Source organism: Populus trichocarpa, chromosome 14 (genome assembly GCF_000002775.5).
Source record: "Populus trichocarpa isolate Nisqually-1 chromosome 14, P.trichocarpa_v4.1, whole genome shotgun sequence".
Taxonomy (NCBI): Eukaryota; Viridiplantae; Streptophyta; class Magnoliopsida; order Malpighiales; family Salicaceae; genus Populus; species Populus trichocarpa.
The window spans coordinates 5,947,322-5,966,058 of record NC_037298.2 but is presented as its reverse complement, the minus strand read 5'-3'; the positions used below and the strand labels follow the sequence as shown (position 1 = coordinate 5,966,058).

Genomic DNA, 18,737 nt, shown 5'->3' with positions numbered 1-18,737 from the left:
TAATTATTGGTATTAATAAAGAAGCTAATAGCAGCGAAGACGGTCCATTGTTACAAATACTTCATATGCTCTAGAAGCTAATGATGTTTCTCATCAACCTCTCGAGGACCGGTAGCTTGAAACGTTATATATATATATATATATATATATATATAACCGCCACTTGATGAATCTTGCCAGAACAACATGTTCTAAATCCAGTCAAAGAAATTGGATCACCTCGTCATTTAAAAACAAAGCTACAAGGAATAGCAGCAGCTATATAGACTTTTATTCGTATTCAACCAGAGACTTGGTTCTTTGCCAGCACCTATATATCCCTTGGGCAACAAACCAGACGTCTTCACCATTTCAGGACTTCTTCCACATAATAGATGTACCGTTTAATTGGGCAACATCAAATCAAATCTGATTGATTCAAAACAATTTGAAATTCAGAGACAATTTAGAATTTAAACAATTTTTTTCCTAGCTCAGACAAAGAACTAGTAAGGAAAAATGGTTGGCGCGTATAATATACGCACCAGCATTAGACCACCACATAATAGTGGTATGTGTGGCTTCCTCCGAGATCCGAAAGTGATCTTAACTAGGACCACTAGAATCATGTCAAAGACACCTACCTTGTCATATAGCACATGTTGACGAAAGAGCTTCATTGTGGTTCGGACAGTCCATTTTTCTTCTCTCTCCCCTTCACTTATTCTCTCTCTTTTCATTGGTTTCCGCCCCCGACTCTCTCGAAAATAGAATAAAAGATAGATGAGTATACAAAATTTTGAAGTTGTTTTTGTTTTTTGAAAAATAGTTTTAGAAATTTTATTTGTATTTATTTGTTATTAGAAAAGTTGGTCAACGAAAAATAATTTTTGATCAATGAAAAACACTTTTCAATCAAAAAAAATTTTTGCTTGGTTTTCAGGAAAGTGTTTTCCTTTTATTTTGAGCAAAAAACACTTTTTGGAAGTTGTGAAAAAATTAAAAATATCATATTATTTACTGATTATATCAAATTTGGTTATCAAACTTTTGATTGCTATATATATTTTGTTTTGAATATTTTTTTTTCAATTTCATCCCTTAAATTTAATTTTTATATTAACTTTGGTCCTTATTTTTATAATTGTTATTTGCTTTTCCCTTATCATTTTTTAATTGAAATTTTTTATCTATCAAATTTGGTCTTCATTCTTTTAATTGTTACTTATTTTATTTGGAATAATTTATGAAATGGTAATTATTATTATTTTAATTTCTTCATCTTTCAATTTTTTTATCTGTTAGATTTGATCTCTATTATTTTGATTATTATTTATTTTATTTGAGATAATTTATGAAATTATATTTTTTTTTCAATTTCATTCTCATTCAACTTTTTAATTTATAAGATTTGTTTCTTATTATTTTAATAAACTTGAAAACAAATAAAACATTAATAAGTTATTTTTCAGCTTATTTTTCATAACATAACCAGACATTGGAAAGTATTTTCCAACTTATTTTTCATTACACTACCAAACATCGGAAAATAATTCACTTTCCCGGAATTCACTTTCCAGAAGAAAACTATTTTCCAGCAAACAAACGGGCCTTAACCTCAATGTTTTCTTTTAATATATATTTTTTTTGTTTTTTTATCTCAAAGGTTATTTTTACCAAGAAAAAAATATTTTTTATTTTTATAATCACATCATGAAAATAAAGTTTATTTATATAAAACATAAAATAAATAATTTATAGATAAATTAGAACAATCTTTTTAAAACACTAAATACATATAAAAAAATTAAAAAGAAAAAAATTGTTTATTTCACAGTGCTCTGTATCTGCTGTTACAGTGCATGTTACCATAGTAGAAGCACCACGTCTTCAGTATTTTCTACAATGATATAATGATATACCGACACTGTGCAATATTTCTTTCTCCCTCTAATTCCTTCCTCAAGTAACGAGGATTCTACTTCCTCAGTTGATTCTTCTATGTCTATCGATCTATGTAATGGTTATTCAATCAAAGGACCAAAAAAAAAAAAAAAAAACAGAGAGAGATTAGAAAACAGAACCTGGCAGAGTAAACAGCCTAGGGAGGAAGAAAATAATCTACGTGCTATGTTATTATATTGATTTCAATATAATCGGCAGTCCAATTTCACATATACAATAATTCCTAGATGACTTGCTTCCACGCCTTCATTAATCTTTGTTTTTAGCTTTATTATATATAATAAACACATTCTAAATTAAATTGATAAAATTGTTTTTTAATCCGTGAGCATCAATTAAATTGATAAAAATGTGTTTTTATTGGTGAAAACATAGGAATTGCTAGTTGTAAATACTATAAGATGTAACACTGAGGGGATGTAACTCAACTGGTTAGATTTTGAGTTTGTTCCCTAGAGATTACCAGTTCGAGTCTTATAAATCTCAGGGCCACCAAAGGCTTACAGAATCGTTAACTTCAGGACCCGTGGGATTAGTCGAGGTACGAGCAAACTGGCCCGGACACCCATGTTAATCAAAAAATAAAAATGCTATAAGGTGTGAAAATCATTTTTTTCACCTAATCTTGAATCCAAATTTCTTCTCAATTAGTCATAGTTTCACTTTGTAGTTCATAATCTTCGAATACACTAAAAAGGGCAAATAATCCAAATTATATTCTTTACTTACAGATCACGTCTCATGTTTTCGTACCTTTCAACTGTCAATATAACTTATATATATATATATATATATATATATATATATATATATATATATATATATATATATATATATATATAGTTAAAAGATGAAATATTTAGTCGTCTTTCCACGCATGTTCATGAAATCGCTTATTTGCCCGTTAATTTGGCTTTAGCCTGCTTTGAAGACAAACGACATGACACGAGGACCGCACTTGAGAATCTACTTGAATTGAGACACGGTTCTGTATGCGTGGTTGATGCAATCTGACAAGGAGTCAGAGCATCTTACAGACAGCAAGCTCGCATATGTCGCTTACACGCGTTAAATCATTCCTCACCTCTCTTTTTTTTGTGGCTTTTGTTCTTTCTAGCTTTCTCAATAAAGTTACGTAAAGTCTCGGTATAACTTTTAAATGATTTGAATAAATTTAAAGTGTTTTTTATTTAAAAATATATTAAAATAATATTTATTTTATTTTTAAAAAATATTTTTTCACATTTCATATTAAAACGATAAAAAAACATAATAAAAATTAATTTTAAATAAAAAATTATATAATTTAGAATCATCATGTGTGGTGCATGATGCCATCATATACATGACCAATATTTTATTTTTAGATTAACGTGAAAGTCCGGGTCAATTTGTATGCACCTCGACTAATTCTACGGGTTCTGAAGTTAACGACCATGTAAACCTCCAGTAGCTTTGAGGTTTGTGGAACTCAAACCGATAACCTTTGAGAAGCAAATCCAGAACTTGATCAGTTAGGCTACATCCATCAGGATTATGACCAATATTATTATGTTGTGTTGTTGGATATTGTATTTATGTTGCAAAAATAATGCTTTATAGTTAATTATTATTTTATGTTTATAGACATATAAATTAACTAAATAATATTTTATTAAATTTTATTATCGTGTTTTTAAGGTATAAAATGACCGATAAAAACTATAACATGTTGAAAATACTTTAATAGAAACTAAGTTAAAAAAACTAAAAAAAAAAAGAGCTAAATATTAATATACATAAACACATCATTTCAATAAAATCAACAATATAAAGATATTATTTTTGAAACAGAGTTAGTATCTTGATATGTTTGATTTAAAATAAAATGAATAAAACTTTCATTTTAATAAAAAAAATGCAATCCTATGGTAAATTGTTCTGCTTGTAATCAAGGAAGGGGGTGCAAAATACTCTGCTTTGTTTCGAGAGGAAAACAATTTCTTTTAAAATAATACTCGCTTTGATTTCAAAGCAAAACAAGTATTAATAAATATTATTTAAAATAAAAAACTAAAAACAGCTGCACATTCAAAACATAACAATATGAAACAGACAACTATTAAAAATGAGAATGTCTTTAGACTGACTTTTTGACAGCACCTCAATTTCACGTGGACAAAACGGCATCTAAAAATGAATTACTAGTTTAGTACATGGCCAACCGTCCACGAAATGCTATTTTTGCCCACTATAAAAGTCTAAACAGCCGGGGTTTGATTTTTCCGCCATACGAGGAAGCAACACCTGTCATTCGGACAAAATAATGATAATAAAAATAATAATAAAGAGTATTGTATAATAGGAGTGTGGCGTTTTTCTTGTGTTCGGTAATGAGATGGAAAGTAATTTTATAAAAATATTTTTTAATATTTAATATTAAAATTACTGAAAAGCAATTAACTCAATGTAAAAAAACAGTTAAAAAGGGCTGAACCGGAAAAAACAAACACACCTGTAGCTGTCACGCTGTCATGGATGTGGGTTCTTATCACATACTGTGACCTTGTCCACCAGTGCCACTTGCTGAGGGGTACCATTCGTCGTGACAACGAGCGCAGTTTCTCACGTGACCTTCCACGTGGTGGGTAGATTTGGAAGCCATGTCTCGTTGTTTGAAAAAGCAGCATATTCGAATAAATAAAGGTAAAGAAGAAAAAGGAAGAGGACAAACGGTGCCTATTATGGAAAACAAACTTTACGTACAGTCAAAGTAATTTTGTCATGATTTATTTGCTGACATTGCTCGCTAGCTGTTTTCCCTTTCTGGTAATCGTACACTCTGTTTCTGGTTTAAAACAAAAAAATCATACAATTTCATAGCAGTATTACGAGTGTCTTCGATTTTATCTTTTGATTTTTTTTAATAATCTTAAATTTTTTTAATAAGCTAATATTAAAAATAAATTTTAAAAAATAAAAAATTACTATTTTAATATATTCTTAAATAAAAAACTTTAAAAAACAACAACAACAATTTCAAGCACTGTATCTTACTCATATGAATAAAATTCTTAATCAATTAATATTGAAAGATGTAGTTCAATTCATCATGTTCTAAAATTGTTTTAAGAGATCACTAGTTCGAGTGCCATAAACTTTAAGGTTATTGAAAGTTTATCTGGTCGTTAATTTCAGGGTCTTGAAAAATTAGTTAAGATAAGCGTAAGCTGACCTGTACCTCTACAATTACCAAAATCACTTTAGCTATAATCAAAGACTAACAACTTGCTTTTTGAATCAAACTTTGTTTGCCTCAAGCCCTCTCTTTTAATTTGAATAAGGCGTTATACTTATTTTCACCTCTTAAATGTCTGGTGGTTAGTGGTGAAGACATGGAGGCAGGCAAGGGCCGAGGCCCTGCAATAAAATGTTTTTTTTGGTCCCTCCCTTAACAATGTTTATAATTTCAGTAGTAAAATAACTAAAATCTTGGTCCCTCTAGAATAATTCTTCTAACCCCCCCCTCTTTAATTTTATTTTCTAGCTTCGCCCTGCTGGCAGTGCTTCTTCCTGTTGATAGCAATTCTTCCATTTCTATAGTTTCATAAGCAAGAAGTTCTCTAGTATGCCCATGAATGAAGTGAAAATTGATAGGTACTCTTTTCGCTCACACTGGGATATGTGACACAGTCTAGTATGTGAAATGGATGCACAAGGATATTGTGCTCAGCCTGGAATCATAAAGTTCAAAGTACCAGACTAGACCATCTGAAAAACTTCCTTGATTGATTGGATAAATCAAGAAAAAAACAATAGTCATCGCCATAGAAGTTGAATATGCAACAACAATTCAAGAACACATACCCAACGAAACTCAGTTCCCACTCAAGCCCCATGTAACAAGCTACACCAAGTAAAAGAGTGTAGAACAATTAGCCAAAAAAAAAAAAATCTTAATCAAGGCTAGGTTTTTTATAAGGTTCTAGGACATGTCGATGTTCTTCCATATTTTTAAAATAAATATAATTAATAAAAAGGAAAGTCGGTTATTAATTATTGATACCAATATTGAACCATGTTAATTAATACATTTTTTAAATAGTTTAGCTAGCAGTTTTGTATTGTGGCTTAATAGTTAATGCGTGGAAATAATGTAAAGATTGCGGGTACAAAACTTGTGGACTGCAATCTTTTCTTACAAACGACAGTGACCTTTCTTTTCTTCTGGGTGGGAAAAAAAAAAATACAGGCCTAAGGACGTGGATCCGAGTTTCTTTAACAACCCCACGTGACCCATGCAATAATGGGTTCTTTTTTTAATCAATTGGCCTTCTGGTTTTTTTTAGTTGGTGCTTCTTTTTTGGTTTTTTTAATTATATATTTTAATGTTGGGTTTCTAGTTGATTGTATCATTTAGTTGATTATAACTTGTTTTTTTATATATTTTTATCATTTTATAAAATAAAAAAATTAATTTAACTCGGTTTATAACTCAGCTTGTAGGTTTTTTTTTGCTTTTATATATATTTCCAATCTCATCCCTTAATGTAATTAATCTCATCATTTAGTATTTAATTATTTATAAATCAAATTTTGTATTTAATATATCATATTATAAAACAAAAAAATTAATTTAACCCTATAAAATCCATAATATGGATTGTAGGTTTCCAGATTAACTATGATAAAGATGACATGTTTTTTTTTTTTTTTTCTTAAGATCTATCTAGTCAATAAAATTATATCAAAATAATTTTTTGTAAAATTCAGTTTAAAAAATAGCTAAGTCAACACTTTTTAAGTTTAAAGTATTTTGCCCAGTCAAATGACAATAATAAAAAATTTATAACTATCTAAACATTATTTCTTAACGTTTCAAAAAATTTAGTTCCAACCAAATTTAATACGATAACAAACAATAATACGTCGAGTTTAAGACTTATTTGGTAGTATGATTACAGTTGTTTTTCAAAGTATTTTTTATATCGAAATGCATCAAAATAATTTTTTTTATTTTTTAAAAATTATTTTTAAGATCACTGCATTAAAACGATCCAAAATATAAAAAAAATTAATTTTTTTAAAATTACAGATACAACCGCTTTCTAAACGATGACTTATACCGACAAAATTTATGTACAAAACTGTGATTGGATGTAAGTAAATAAAAGGTCAAAGTTTCGTGCTCGGTTAAACTACTCTGGGATTCTTTTACGCATTTGTAAAACCACCCTGGAAATTCTTAAAACCTCCTATAACCGTTCATTTTAGTCATTGTTAATACGGTAACAAAGTACAATCAAAATATTCCTTATACGACAAATAGTCATTTTAAACTTGGTTATCATCACACCCATTAAGATTATCGATACAACCTGGAAACAAATTATACTATTTAACTGTCCAAACAGGTTGAGGGAATTTAATTATATTATCTGAGGCTGGCATTTAGTATCTTTTTGCTTGGCTCTCATTTAACGCGCAGTCTACTCTACACGACCCACGAGTGAGTGACCATGACACCGCACCTCAAAATATCTTTCAAGTGACTCAGTCGCCGCTCCCCAAAAATATCTTTCAAGTACAATTAATCTTCCTTGTAAGCGCGTCACTTAGCCTCCTCTCTGCCGTTGATTGCAATTACCAAACCCGAACTTTCATATCAACGGTCGTTTGATGATTATTGTTTAAAAGAGATTTACCTGCTGGTTCTAGGAAGTCACCGTTTCAAAGCAAACCTCGCTGTTTAGGGAGAAAAGAAAGGAGAGGGAATCCAAAAGCTGTCTCCTCTTTATAAAACCTCTCGAAAAACAACAGATATCATCTTGGAAATCCAGAATAGCAAGGAGATAAGTAGCTCATCAGAGATAAAACCGAGAGCGAGAGAGAGATCGAAATCGCTGTTAATGGGATTGCTTTCTTAGAACGATAACAGGAATTTCTTGTTTTGATTTGTTTCTAGTTAGCAATATCAAAATCTCTCTAATTCATATACTATTTTGGCTCAATGGAGGGAGATAAGAAGGGCATTACAAGCGAAGAGCTTAAGCAGCACAACAAGGCAGGAGACTTGTGGATCTCTATTCAGGGAAAGGTTTACGATGTCTCTGATTGGGCAAATGAGCATCCGGGTGGAGATGTTGCTCTCATGAATATGGCAGGCCTAGATGCTACTGATGCATTCATTGCCTACCATCCTGGAACAGCATGGAAATATCTTGATAAGCTCTTTACAGGGTATTATCTCACAGATTTCAAGCTATCAGAGACATCCAAGGATTACAGGAGGCTTGCTTCAGAGTTTGCTAAACTGGGCCTGTTCGAAAAGAAAGGACATATTACTATGTATGCACTGACATCTATTGTATTGATGTTTTGTGTTGTTCTTTATGGTGTTTTGTGTTGCCAGAGTGTTTGGGCTCATTTTGGTTCTGCTGTGGTGTTGGGGTTTCTTTGGATTCAAAGTGCCTATATTGGTCATGATTCAGGGCATTACCAGGTGATGAACACTCGTGGTTCTAACAAACTCGCTCAATTCGTCGCTGGAAACTCGCTCACGGGTATTAGCATTGCTTGGTGGAAATGGACCCACAATGCACACCATCTCGCTTGCAACAGTCTTGATTATGATCCTGATCTTCAACACATACCAGTCTTTGCGGTAAATTCGATTTTTTTCAATTCTATAAAGTCTTGCTTTTATGGAAGGTACTTAAATTTTGATCCTGTGGCCAGGTTCTTTGTGAGTTACCAACACTGGACTTTTTATCCAGTAATGTGTGTTGCGAGGGTCAATTTGTACATACAAACGTTCTTGCTATTGTTTTCAAAGAGAAGATTCCCAGATAGAGCTTTGAACATCTTGGGAATTCTTATCTTCTGGACTTGGTTCCCTCTACTTGTGTCTTGCATCCCTAATTGGCCCGAGAGGGTGATGTTTGTGCTTACAAGCTTTGCTGTTACGGCAATTCAACACGTTCAATTTTGTTTGAATCATTTTGCGGCCGATGTTTACTCTGGACTTCCAGAAGGGAATGATTGGTTTGAGAAACAGACAAGTGGGACTTTGGATATTTCGTGTTCATCTTGGATGGATTGGTTTTATGGTGGTTTGCAGTTTCAGCTTGAGCATCATTTGTTTCCAAGGATGCCGAGATGCCAATTGAGAAGAGTTTCACCATTGGTACAGGATCTGTGCAAGAAGCACAATTTATCTTACAGGAGCTTGTCCTTCTGGGAAGCCAACGTGTGGACAATCAGGAAACTCAGGAATGTCGCTCTGCAGGCTAGGGACCTGGCCAACCCTGTTCCGAAAAATATGCTGTGGGAAGCTGTTAATACTCACGGATGAAGGTCGACATTTCATGAAGGCTTATCAAGGCCCAGCGATTACAGTTTCTTGTTTAATTTGAATCTCTTTGCTCTTTACATATTTTGTTTCATAGTGTAATTTGGAAATTTTATTTTCTTGGGCTTTTTTTCCTCGAAATTTTAACCTTTAATTAACAGGGTTTGTACTGGTATTGGCGTTCTGATCATGCTTTATATAAAAACTCGCTATTATTGGAAGTATATTTCTTGTTTAGCTGTTACAGAAGTTTTACAGATTCTTTGATCAGAAGGAGATTAATTAATCTTTCCTTTTTCTTTTCTTATTGTTTCTTGAGAAAAATATTCCCCTGCTGTCATAGCTCATGAATATTGATATTTTTAGTAAACCAAACACACTTGTAATGATGCCCCTGATTGTTTTACACTTGTGTTGGGCCCTGTTATGATAAAGTAGCAGAAAAGAACAAACAGAAAGCACCAAAATTATGAATATTTTACAAGCTTAACTTCTTCAAAATCAACCCCTAGACTTTTGTGTTGAAGTTCATTAGTTCTTTCTCTCCTCCCATTTGAAATTCAATACAAGAAAGAAAATAAATTATATTAAACCCGTTCTTGAATCTATTTATACTGCAACCTTTCTTAGAAAAAAATGGTTGCTGATCACACTTAGAATTCATCTAAGAACGAGAGCTTCTGCCTCGAATTCATCCAGATTAATTTTGATAGGCACATTGGCTAGGTCCAAGCTGCAGCATAGCAGGTCAAGAGAGGGTTATGGAAGGGACATAATTTCATTCCCTGATATTATGTACTTGCATCTTGTTTTACGCTTGTCCATACAAACCATTGTTTAGTAATGACCACAAAGAACGTGGGGTTGGTTGGTCCTAAAACTTTTCCACCAAATTTGCATCCAAATTTTTGTCAACTATTCACATGGGTTTGTCAGCTCAAGGCCTAGTGGTGGGTTGGGCAGGTTGACCCGCAGGTTAGGAGATTAGCAGTTTAATACCAGTTGAAAAGGTTGGAAGAATGCTTGAATTTACTTATATCGTACAGCCGCACTTTACTAGTATGTGGTTTAGCCGTATTGACCCGTGTCTGATTTGAGCAATAAGGGTGGCCATCCTTTTTGTGATGCTAATTCTCTTCTACAATTTCAATTTTTTGTTTACCTGGATCCATAGCATAATGCCTACGCTTGTATGTGAGATGAAATGTTGATTTTGATTAGATTGGCATTGTTCTGCATCAGTTTTATCGTTTTCGAAGTTCCAGTTGTTAAAATTTTGGCCAGGTTTGTTCATGGCATAAGTAGTAGTTAAAAACTACAAGACCATGAAGAGAGCCGCATGTAAGAAACTAGTGAGCATAAATCAAATTTATACTCCGAAGATACATATATAGAAGATAGATCAGAATATCTGGAAATACAACCGATACACATCACGCATACAGGCACGCGGAATTGACAGAAATGTGAGATCAGACATCATTCTTAATGGAAGAACTATATCCGCTTTGATCATCGTAATACTTGGACCACAGCATTACACCCCCATACTTGGAAGAGTCCTTGATGGATGGAAGCACGTTTGATGTGAGATCAGGCACGGGAATGAAGCCGCTGCCTGCTGCCGCAGGAGATGCGGGCAAACCCAAGAAAATCTTGCTGGCTGGAATGGCTGAAGTCCATTGCTTCCAAGCATCCTCCAGATTGGTGACCTCCCCAGAAGCGTATTGGCAAGGAGGGTTGTTGTAGAATTGGACCCAAACGTAATCGAAAAGACCGGTTTTCAGGGCATTTCCCACCCAAGCATCAGGGAAGGGGCACTGGGGAGCTGCTGTTAAGTGCACCCTTTTACCTTTATTGCTATAAGCAGAAAGGTACCTTGCAAGGTCATCCCAGTACAATCCTGTTCCTCCTTCGATGTCAAAGTCAATCCCATCTAGGACAGCAGACCCCAGGGGACGGGATGAAGAGTGACCCCCCAAGAAATTGTTCCACAGATAAGTAGCGACTTGCCTCGCGTCCTCTGAGGAGGCGAGGGAGTAGCTACCAGAAGCTCCTCCTATAGAAAGCATCACCTTAACACCTTGGGCTTGGCATGATTTAATGTCAGAACTCAAGCTTGTGCAGCCATTGCTGTATGGATCGCAATGCCCAGCAAGGTTAATCATGGGCGTCTGGCCATTTCCGAAAGTCACGAGGAAGGCCAGGTTTACATATTGGTAGTTTCCAGTTGCACAAGTATCTGCCAGGGTTCCCTCGTTTCCGTTCTGACCCCAGTAGATTGCTATTCCACCAGCATCAGATCCTGTTGCTAAAATTAGCAATACTAATGCGGCAACTGATAATGTAGTTGCTGGTTGAAATGCCATCTTAATCTACTTTTGCTGCCCACTTGGAATTGTACTAATTCAGAATGCATTGCATTGTGCTGTAGGAGAATTGCTTTTATAGTAGAAGGATACGATTGCTCTGGCTGCAGGGGTTTTTGTATTCTAACGATGCCTTGCCTTAACAGTTACATCTCCTAAGTTCCCCTGCTTCATACTTCCACGCAGACGGAGTTTTTTAAGCTTGAAAATATCCGCTTTGAAAAAATCTGCATGCCTGTTAGCCTTCGTTTGCCTCTAACGTGTCTTAAATTGTTGGCCTCTTCTGCTATTAAATCAATGTTTATTGCTGCAGTATACCAGGAAGTTACTAAAGTATAGGAATTGCGAAAATGTTGCACTCGTGCGGGCTTCAATATTTTGTCCTTGTTTTCTCTTTTGTCATGCTTGGTATAGTTCACTACGAGACAGTATGAATTTCATATTTTATAGAACGTTATCTCAATAACTTCTCTTAGGATAATATGCTGTAATCCTTTTGTCAGTTGTGTTGTGCTCATAGAATAAGAGCTACATATAAAAGATTTTGGTTTTGTTTTGCTGGATTGAGCTTATTGGACCAGAAAATTCGTCTGTATCACAGGAGAAATAATTATCAATTTACTCCCTAATTTCCTTGAGCACCAGATAACCCTTGGTTTTCCACTAAAGCTGGATCGTCACCCAAAAAAACCATCAATAAACAAGAAGATATTCACAGTGAATGCACAAAGAAGACTCCATTCTTGTTTTATAAGCAAAGTTACCATGCATGAAGACAAATACTCATTCCATCTGAGCATGAATAACTGTTGTCTAGGATTCAAACCATTCGGCATAAGCACTCCCGTCCTTTCCAAGATAATGAATTGGAAACAGACTAAACAAGAGAAATCAAACAATGGTTTGTGCCTGTATCATTATAGCAGTCAAGATGGAGACTTGGAGTTGATGGCCACTTCTCTCCGTCTACCACTATATTTTGAGCAAGCAACCAGGACAAAGGAGGAAATGGACGAAATGCAAAGTGGCGTGGAGAGATAAATAAATTAACCACTGTTCGATATCAGAACCATTCATTGAAATTTCAAAACCTCACTACAAAATAATGGGCAACTGTCACGGCACTCCGTTTAAGCATAGGCACAAAATATGATTATTAGAAGAGGGGAAAGTTTTTGCTATAAAAAGCCATGGCTATCCAGAATCCTTAACAAAGAAGTAGAATAGACTTATCATCATATAAAGACTTGGTAACTACCTTAAAATGGCAGTACTAACAACAACTTCAATGCCATTCCTCGTCTTAGTAATGTTACTGCTAGCAACGGGTTCAAATGCAGGTGGCATCACTATTTATTGGGGCCAGAATGGAAATGAGGGTACCTTGGCAGAGACTTGTGCCACAGGATTATATGAGTTTGTTAACATTGCTTTTCTTTCCAGTTTTGGTAGCGGTCGTAACCCCATGATGAACCTTGCCGGTCACTGCGATCCATACAGTAAAGGTTGCACAGGCTTAAGCTCTGACATAGAATCATGTCAATCCAAAGGAATTAAGCTGATGCTTTCTATCGGAGGAGGTTCCGGAAGCTACTCCCTGGCCTCCTCTGATGACGCAAGACAAGTCGCCACTTATATCTGGAACAACTTCTTGGGTGGACAATCTTCATTTCGTCCGCTCGGCCCTGCTGTTCTAGATGGAGTTGACTTTGATATTGAAGGAGGAACAGACCTGTACTGGGATGATCTTGCAAGGTACCTTTCAGCATACAGCAATCAAGGAAAAAAGGTGTACCTAACGGCAGCACCCCAGTGCCCATTTCCTGATGCGTCTGTAGGAAATGCCCTCAAAACAGGTCTTTTTGACTATGTTTGGGTCCAATTCTACAACAACCCTCCTTGTCAGTACACATCCGGTGACATTACCAATCTCGAAGATGCATGGAAGCTATGGGTTTCAGACATTCCAGCCACTGTGTTTTTCCTAGGATTACCTGCTTCTCCTGAGGCAGCAGGAAGTGGCTTCATTCCTGTACCTGATTTAACTTCCAATGTGCTTCCAGCCATCAAGGGGTCTGATAAGTATGGCGGTGTGATGCTGTGGTCTAAGTACTATGATGATCAAAGTGGATACAGCTCTTCCATCAAGGCCGATGTCTAAAAATCTTCGATGGTCTTGTATCAACATCTCGTGTCTGTGGTGACTCAGTTCCTACTAGTTTATGTTCGATGTATGTAATCTTCATATATTCTTCGTAAATAAATGCTACAGTGGTATTTGTTAGATTTATAATCTCTGAAAATATTTGCTCTTTATTTCACTACTACTTGACTAACTTGTAAATAAGTGTCCACTTAAATTTGGTTTTCCAACATGCATGCCTTTTCTTACTAAAAAATCAAAAGAACATACAGTGACCCAAATTCTCCAATCAGCACATAGCCACATCTTACTCATATTTTCAATCTGATCTGGACATGATTTTCATTTTATTATTTTTCACATTACCGCTATTGCACTGCATTGTTCTGGAGGACCGTTTCTTTTATAGTAGCAGGATGTGATTGCTCTGAGTACAGGATTCTGTTATTTTCGAACAATGCCTTGCTTTAAAACTTCTATGCCGTTCCATCATGTCTAGTAATGCTAATGCTAGCTACTGGTTCAAATGCTGGTGGCAATTGGCATTGCCATTTATTGGAATGGGGTCTGAATGGAAATGCGGGCAGCTTGTTAGAGATTCGTGCCTCAGGAGTCAAGTTTGTGAGTATTGATTTTCTGTCAGGTTTTGGCAGCGGTCCTAATCCCATTATAAAACTTGCTGGTCATTGCAATCTATTTGTAAAGGGCGAACAACCTCAAGCTCTGTCATAGAATCATGTCAAGCCAGAGGCATTAAAGTGATGGTTTCAATTAGTTAATTACTATTACTTAAATGAGCTAGCTTTTGCATAAATGCATTAGTTTACAGTTACTTGCATGATTGAATTAATGGAAGGAAACTTGAGGCAGTGTACAGTGACACGAAAGAAGCTAGCTAGGTTTCTCAAGTTAATGCGTGTGGATCAGTTGCTTTAGTTGTGCTGTTTTTCAAGAGAGCAGAGAGGAGAGTCCCCTTCACTCTTTATCAGTTTTCATGTCATTTCATCTAGTTTGTGTCTGAGACATTGCAGCATCATCAGATAGTAAGTAGGGGACCCTTTCCTTCTGTATCGCCTTTTCATCTCTGTTCATGTAGCTCGTCCCTGAAACATTCTATCTCTACCTCCTATCAGCTAGCTAGGGACCCCTGACTGCTACTTTTGCTTTTATCTCTTTCTAAGGATATTTACATGTTAAGATTCAGGTATTGCATGGAAAGAACATCTCTCGATCCCTTTTCTTCCTCCCGCCCTCTTAACTAGGATACAGACGCAGCCACACAAAGAATCACTCTTGGTGTTTCTAGTTGTTTTACAAAGGGTATTAGTTACTCATTTCCTTTCTTCTCAAATAGTTAAAACTCTTGTTTGGAAAATGGGAATCCTATTCACCATCAATTTTCATCGTGTACTCTATCAAAGTCGACCATGGAGATTGTGCTCTGTGTGTTGTTTTCACACGATGCTACATGCAGACAAATCAGAAAATAAACACTGTTAGACATCTTGATTAATCACCTTCTCATACGTTCTTTAAATGTAAGAATATTTAGGAGCTGCTTTGGTCAGGGTGTGGTTGTCCCTCGCCGCGCATTGCTTATTGATAGTTTTGTTATCTCTTTGTTTTGAGAACATCGTTTCTGAAGAGAGGGCAGTGGACAATTCTCTATACTTTGAGCATCAATTTCTAAACATATATTAAATATTCGGAGGCACATTGCTGTCTTTATGCATTCTTGCATTTAGATTTTCATTTTAATGGAAAAATCAAAACTTTTTTAATGATCAAGATGTCATGCGGATAGATTAAAGTAGAGGCCATACCATAGGTTAGAGTATGATCTTGGAGCCATTATGAGGCTTCTGCCGCCACCTAAAACATTAGAGTTTTTAATGTATAAAGAAGGGCCATCTAGAATACCATTAAAAAAATGAGTTTCTAGAATACAACCTTTGGTTCTTTTCCTATAAATAAAAAATCAAATTGTTTTCAAATGATAACATGAGAGTCATTGCAAATCTGGTTGCTATTAACAAATTCGTATCTATTTTATATCTTTATATCATTATATGAATATTAATAACTCTAAACAAAATGTTTGTATTGCGTAATATTCTTGATTTAATTTGTATCTGTCTTAATTTTGTTCTTTATTCAAGTGTCTTTTTCTTTACAAAATTGTTTGAAGCCTCTGCTTTTTTTAATCCAATCATAGATGTTATGCCAAAAATTCGAATTTATATATATATATTAAAGGGACAAAAGAAAAGATAAAAAAATTGTTAATTTTTTTATTAATTTATGCTGAGTTACTTTTTGTATTTTATTTTTAAAAACCAAAGAAAAAATCAGGAAAGAAAAAAAATGTAGAAATTATAAAATCTCATGCACATAAAATAATTTTCTTATAAAAAATAAATTGGAAAAGAATTCTAATAAAAAATAAAAAAAATTAAATCAATAATTTTTTATCAATAAATCAATAATTTTATCAAGTAAATAAATATTCAGCTAAATAAAAATATATATATAATATTTTTTTAAAAAAATTGTCTTTTTAAAATGAAGTGAAGAATAATTTCCAATGTAAACAAAAAATTCAAAAAATAATCTAGATATAAATATATATCAAGTTGGCAAAATGTGTAACAAATTTCCTTTTATTTTTTCAAAATTTTAATTATTTTTTTCTAAAAATAAAACTAATAAAAAGATTGTGCGTGTCCTCTTATTTTTTAAAAGTTGAAATTAATAAAAAAAAAAAAAAACTGGATTGATTATAGATGGAGACATCTAACGTAGCAAACCATAAAAGACTGTTATCCAAATTAAGACAATAAAAGTAAGACTCTGTTTTCCAAATTAAGACAATTAGAGTGTGTTTGTCAAAAATAATATCATAGGGAGTTTAAAAAAAAAAAAAAGATTTTCAAAGAATCCCTTGGGCTTTGGCCCTTTGCCTTGGGCACTTGGAAGTTGGAACACATCTTTGGTTCAAACGTTAATAGTTGAGAGATTAGGGACAAAGTAGTTGTTGTGGGTAGCCACTAGGAGGAGGAAACTGAAACAGTACTGTGTTTTTTATGCCAAAAAATGGCAAAAGATTTTATGGATAAGTATTAAATAATATAATGACAGATCAAGAGAAAAATAAATAAAAATGATTTTTAAATTGGATAAGGGAATCATGAAGAACAAAATAGCAAGTGACGTCTCTCTAGCTTCAAATTTTCTTGTTCCATTTGTCTCCTGCTTGACCTTGATAGAATAGACAATTCATGCACTTGTGGTCGTCATGGTCTGTGCCTGTGGTAACTTTAAATGTGCCAATCACATGAATCTTGGCCCTCCACTAATATATAAGAATTAGTGCTTTTTAATTTCATTTTAGCTGCTGCTGTTGACAATCCATGGAATCCCCAGAAACTCTGGCCATTGAAAGTTTCTCTCGCAGTTGGTTGACCAGTGTCAATCCCTCCTTACAAGGTCTTGAGACGGCCCTCAGAGCATCTCTTGACAGTTCCCATGAAGCCATCTCCGAAGAATTAGATTACAGGATGCAGAACTCAAGAAGATCGCTGGAAGAAGACCAGAACTTCAATTTCTATTTTCCCATTTCCCAATCCCCTGATGCTCTTCTTCATGCTGACCAGCTTTTCTCTGACGGCCTCATCAGACCCATTTTTATCAACCAGTCAAAGAGTGAGGCCTCCAGTTCCCTGAATTTAGCCCCTACTGTGCCCTCTTCTCTTTCTTCAAAAACTGTCTCAGCTGTTCAGATTCTTTGTCGTTTCCTTGGAAGATGGAAGCGAATCTTGCCGAAGTGTTTTGGATATGTTAGACCTTTATCCCACAGAGTAAGAGACTCGAGAATAAGCACAAGAGTTGACAATGTTGAGAGGATAGCATGGGAAGTTAAGAGCCAGAGCAATTCACGGGAAGCATCTCCAAGCAGAAGAGTAGCTTATTCACTGGATGGTTGCCATGATAGTGAGAGCTCAATCCATGACGCAGTTCTTCATTGCAAAAGATCAATGCGTAAGTTCATGCCATCTTTAATTATTTTCTTAATTTTTATGTTTGCTGGTTCAAATCTCAGAAGTGTTCTAATCCTCTTCTACTTTTACTTTCAGATAAATGATTGTTTTACAGAGAGGAGAAAAAACAAGACCGGAAGGAGAAGGGAAGTGTAGAGCTTCTAGAAATGCAGGGCAGGAGATCAAACACAAGTTGTCATCTGCCATTTCTGTCTTCTACTCCTTTGCTTGTTTATATATTCATGTGTCCATTCAGGATGGCAATTTTTCATTGTTGCTCAGCTGTGAAAAGTTTGATAAATAATTAGTATGTCCTTATAAATTATAATACAGATTAATATGTTATATAGTCTCGTCATGGTGCGAAGATAGAAATTAAAATTATTTCTTATTCGTCGTCTTCATTTTGTATAGATATGAAATTTCCAACCTCTATGTGCTTGATTTGTTTTTTCCATGGGATTCTTTTTAAAAATTCAGGAACTGGGGTAACAAATTGCAGAATATATAATAGCATGCATGGACAGACAGGAATTTGCAATATGATAGACTAGAAATAGAGGACTAAAAAGACGAATCTTCCCAGCAATATTGAATGGCCTGGGACATTAAAATACCTGCAGATGAAGCATTATAGGACCCCCGGAGGGATTTGTCCAGCTTTTGTTGCTTTATGCTATCTTTTATGCTTTTTTTTCCATGCAACCCTTCCATTTTATTCCTCTGTGAGAGTGGTTGCGGCATCCGTATTGAATTTTTTTTTCCATTCAATCAATTCAGGCCATTCCTAGTTCGAAACCTTTTTGGTAGTGTCGTGGTTGTTTTTTAAAATATTTTTTGCTTGAAAAATATATAAAAATAATAATTTTTAATTTTTCAAAATCATTATTGATATTAACATATTAAAATGGTAA

The 18,737-nt window shown here is 34.5% G+C and overlaps 4 protein-coding genes across 4 annotated transcripts; 3 read left to right on the top strand and 1 right to left on the bottom strand.

Annotated features, from left to right (window-relative positions):
- The first annotated feature begins 7,524 nt into the window (after positions 1 to 7,524).
- On the top strand, positions 7,525 to 9,498 carry LOC7492740 (delta(8)-fatty-acid desaturase 2). Its single transcript, XM_002320798.4, has one exon. The coding sequence runs from the start codon at positions 7,934 to 7,936 to the stop codon at positions 9,275 to 9,277; it is 1,344 nt and encodes a 447-aa protein (XP_002320834.1). The 5' UTR covers positions 7,525 to 7,933; the 3' UTR covers positions 9,278 to 9,498.
- A 1,118-nt stretch (positions 9,499 to 10,616) lies between these two features.
- LOC7494121 (hevamine-A) lies at positions 10,617 to 11,940 on the bottom strand. The gene has a single exon (XM_002320128.3). The coding sequence runs from the start codon at positions 11,641 to 11,643 to the stop codon at positions 10,747 to 10,749; it is 897 nt and encodes a 298-aa protein (XP_002320164.2). The 5' UTR covers positions 11,644 to 11,940; the 3' UTR covers positions 10,617 to 10,746.
- Positions 11,941 to 12,815: 875 nt separating this feature from the next.
- On the top strand, positions 12,816 to 13,902 carry LOC7494120 (acidic endochitinase). The gene has a single exon (XM_002320797.3). It carries the CDS (start codon positions 12,908 to 12,910, stop codon positions 13,802 to 13,804), a length of 897 nt encoding a protein of 298 aa, XP_002320833.2. The 5' UTR covers positions 12,816 to 12,907; the 3' UTR covers positions 13,805 to 13,902.
- Positions 13,903 to 17,048: 3,146 nt separating this feature from the next.
- LOC7494118 (probable membrane-associated kinase regulator 6) lies at positions 17,049 to 18,225 on the top strand. The gene is made up of 2 exons (XM_006375293.3): positions 17,049 to 17,824; positions 17,920 to 18,225. Exons 1-2 carry the CDS (start codon positions 17,197 to 17,199, stop codon positions 17,925 to 17,927), a joined length of 636 nt encoding a protein of 211 aa, XP_006375355.1. The 5' UTR covers positions 17,049 to 17,196; the 3' UTR covers positions 17,928 to 18,225.
- Positions 18,226 to 18,737: the final 512 nt, after the last annotated feature.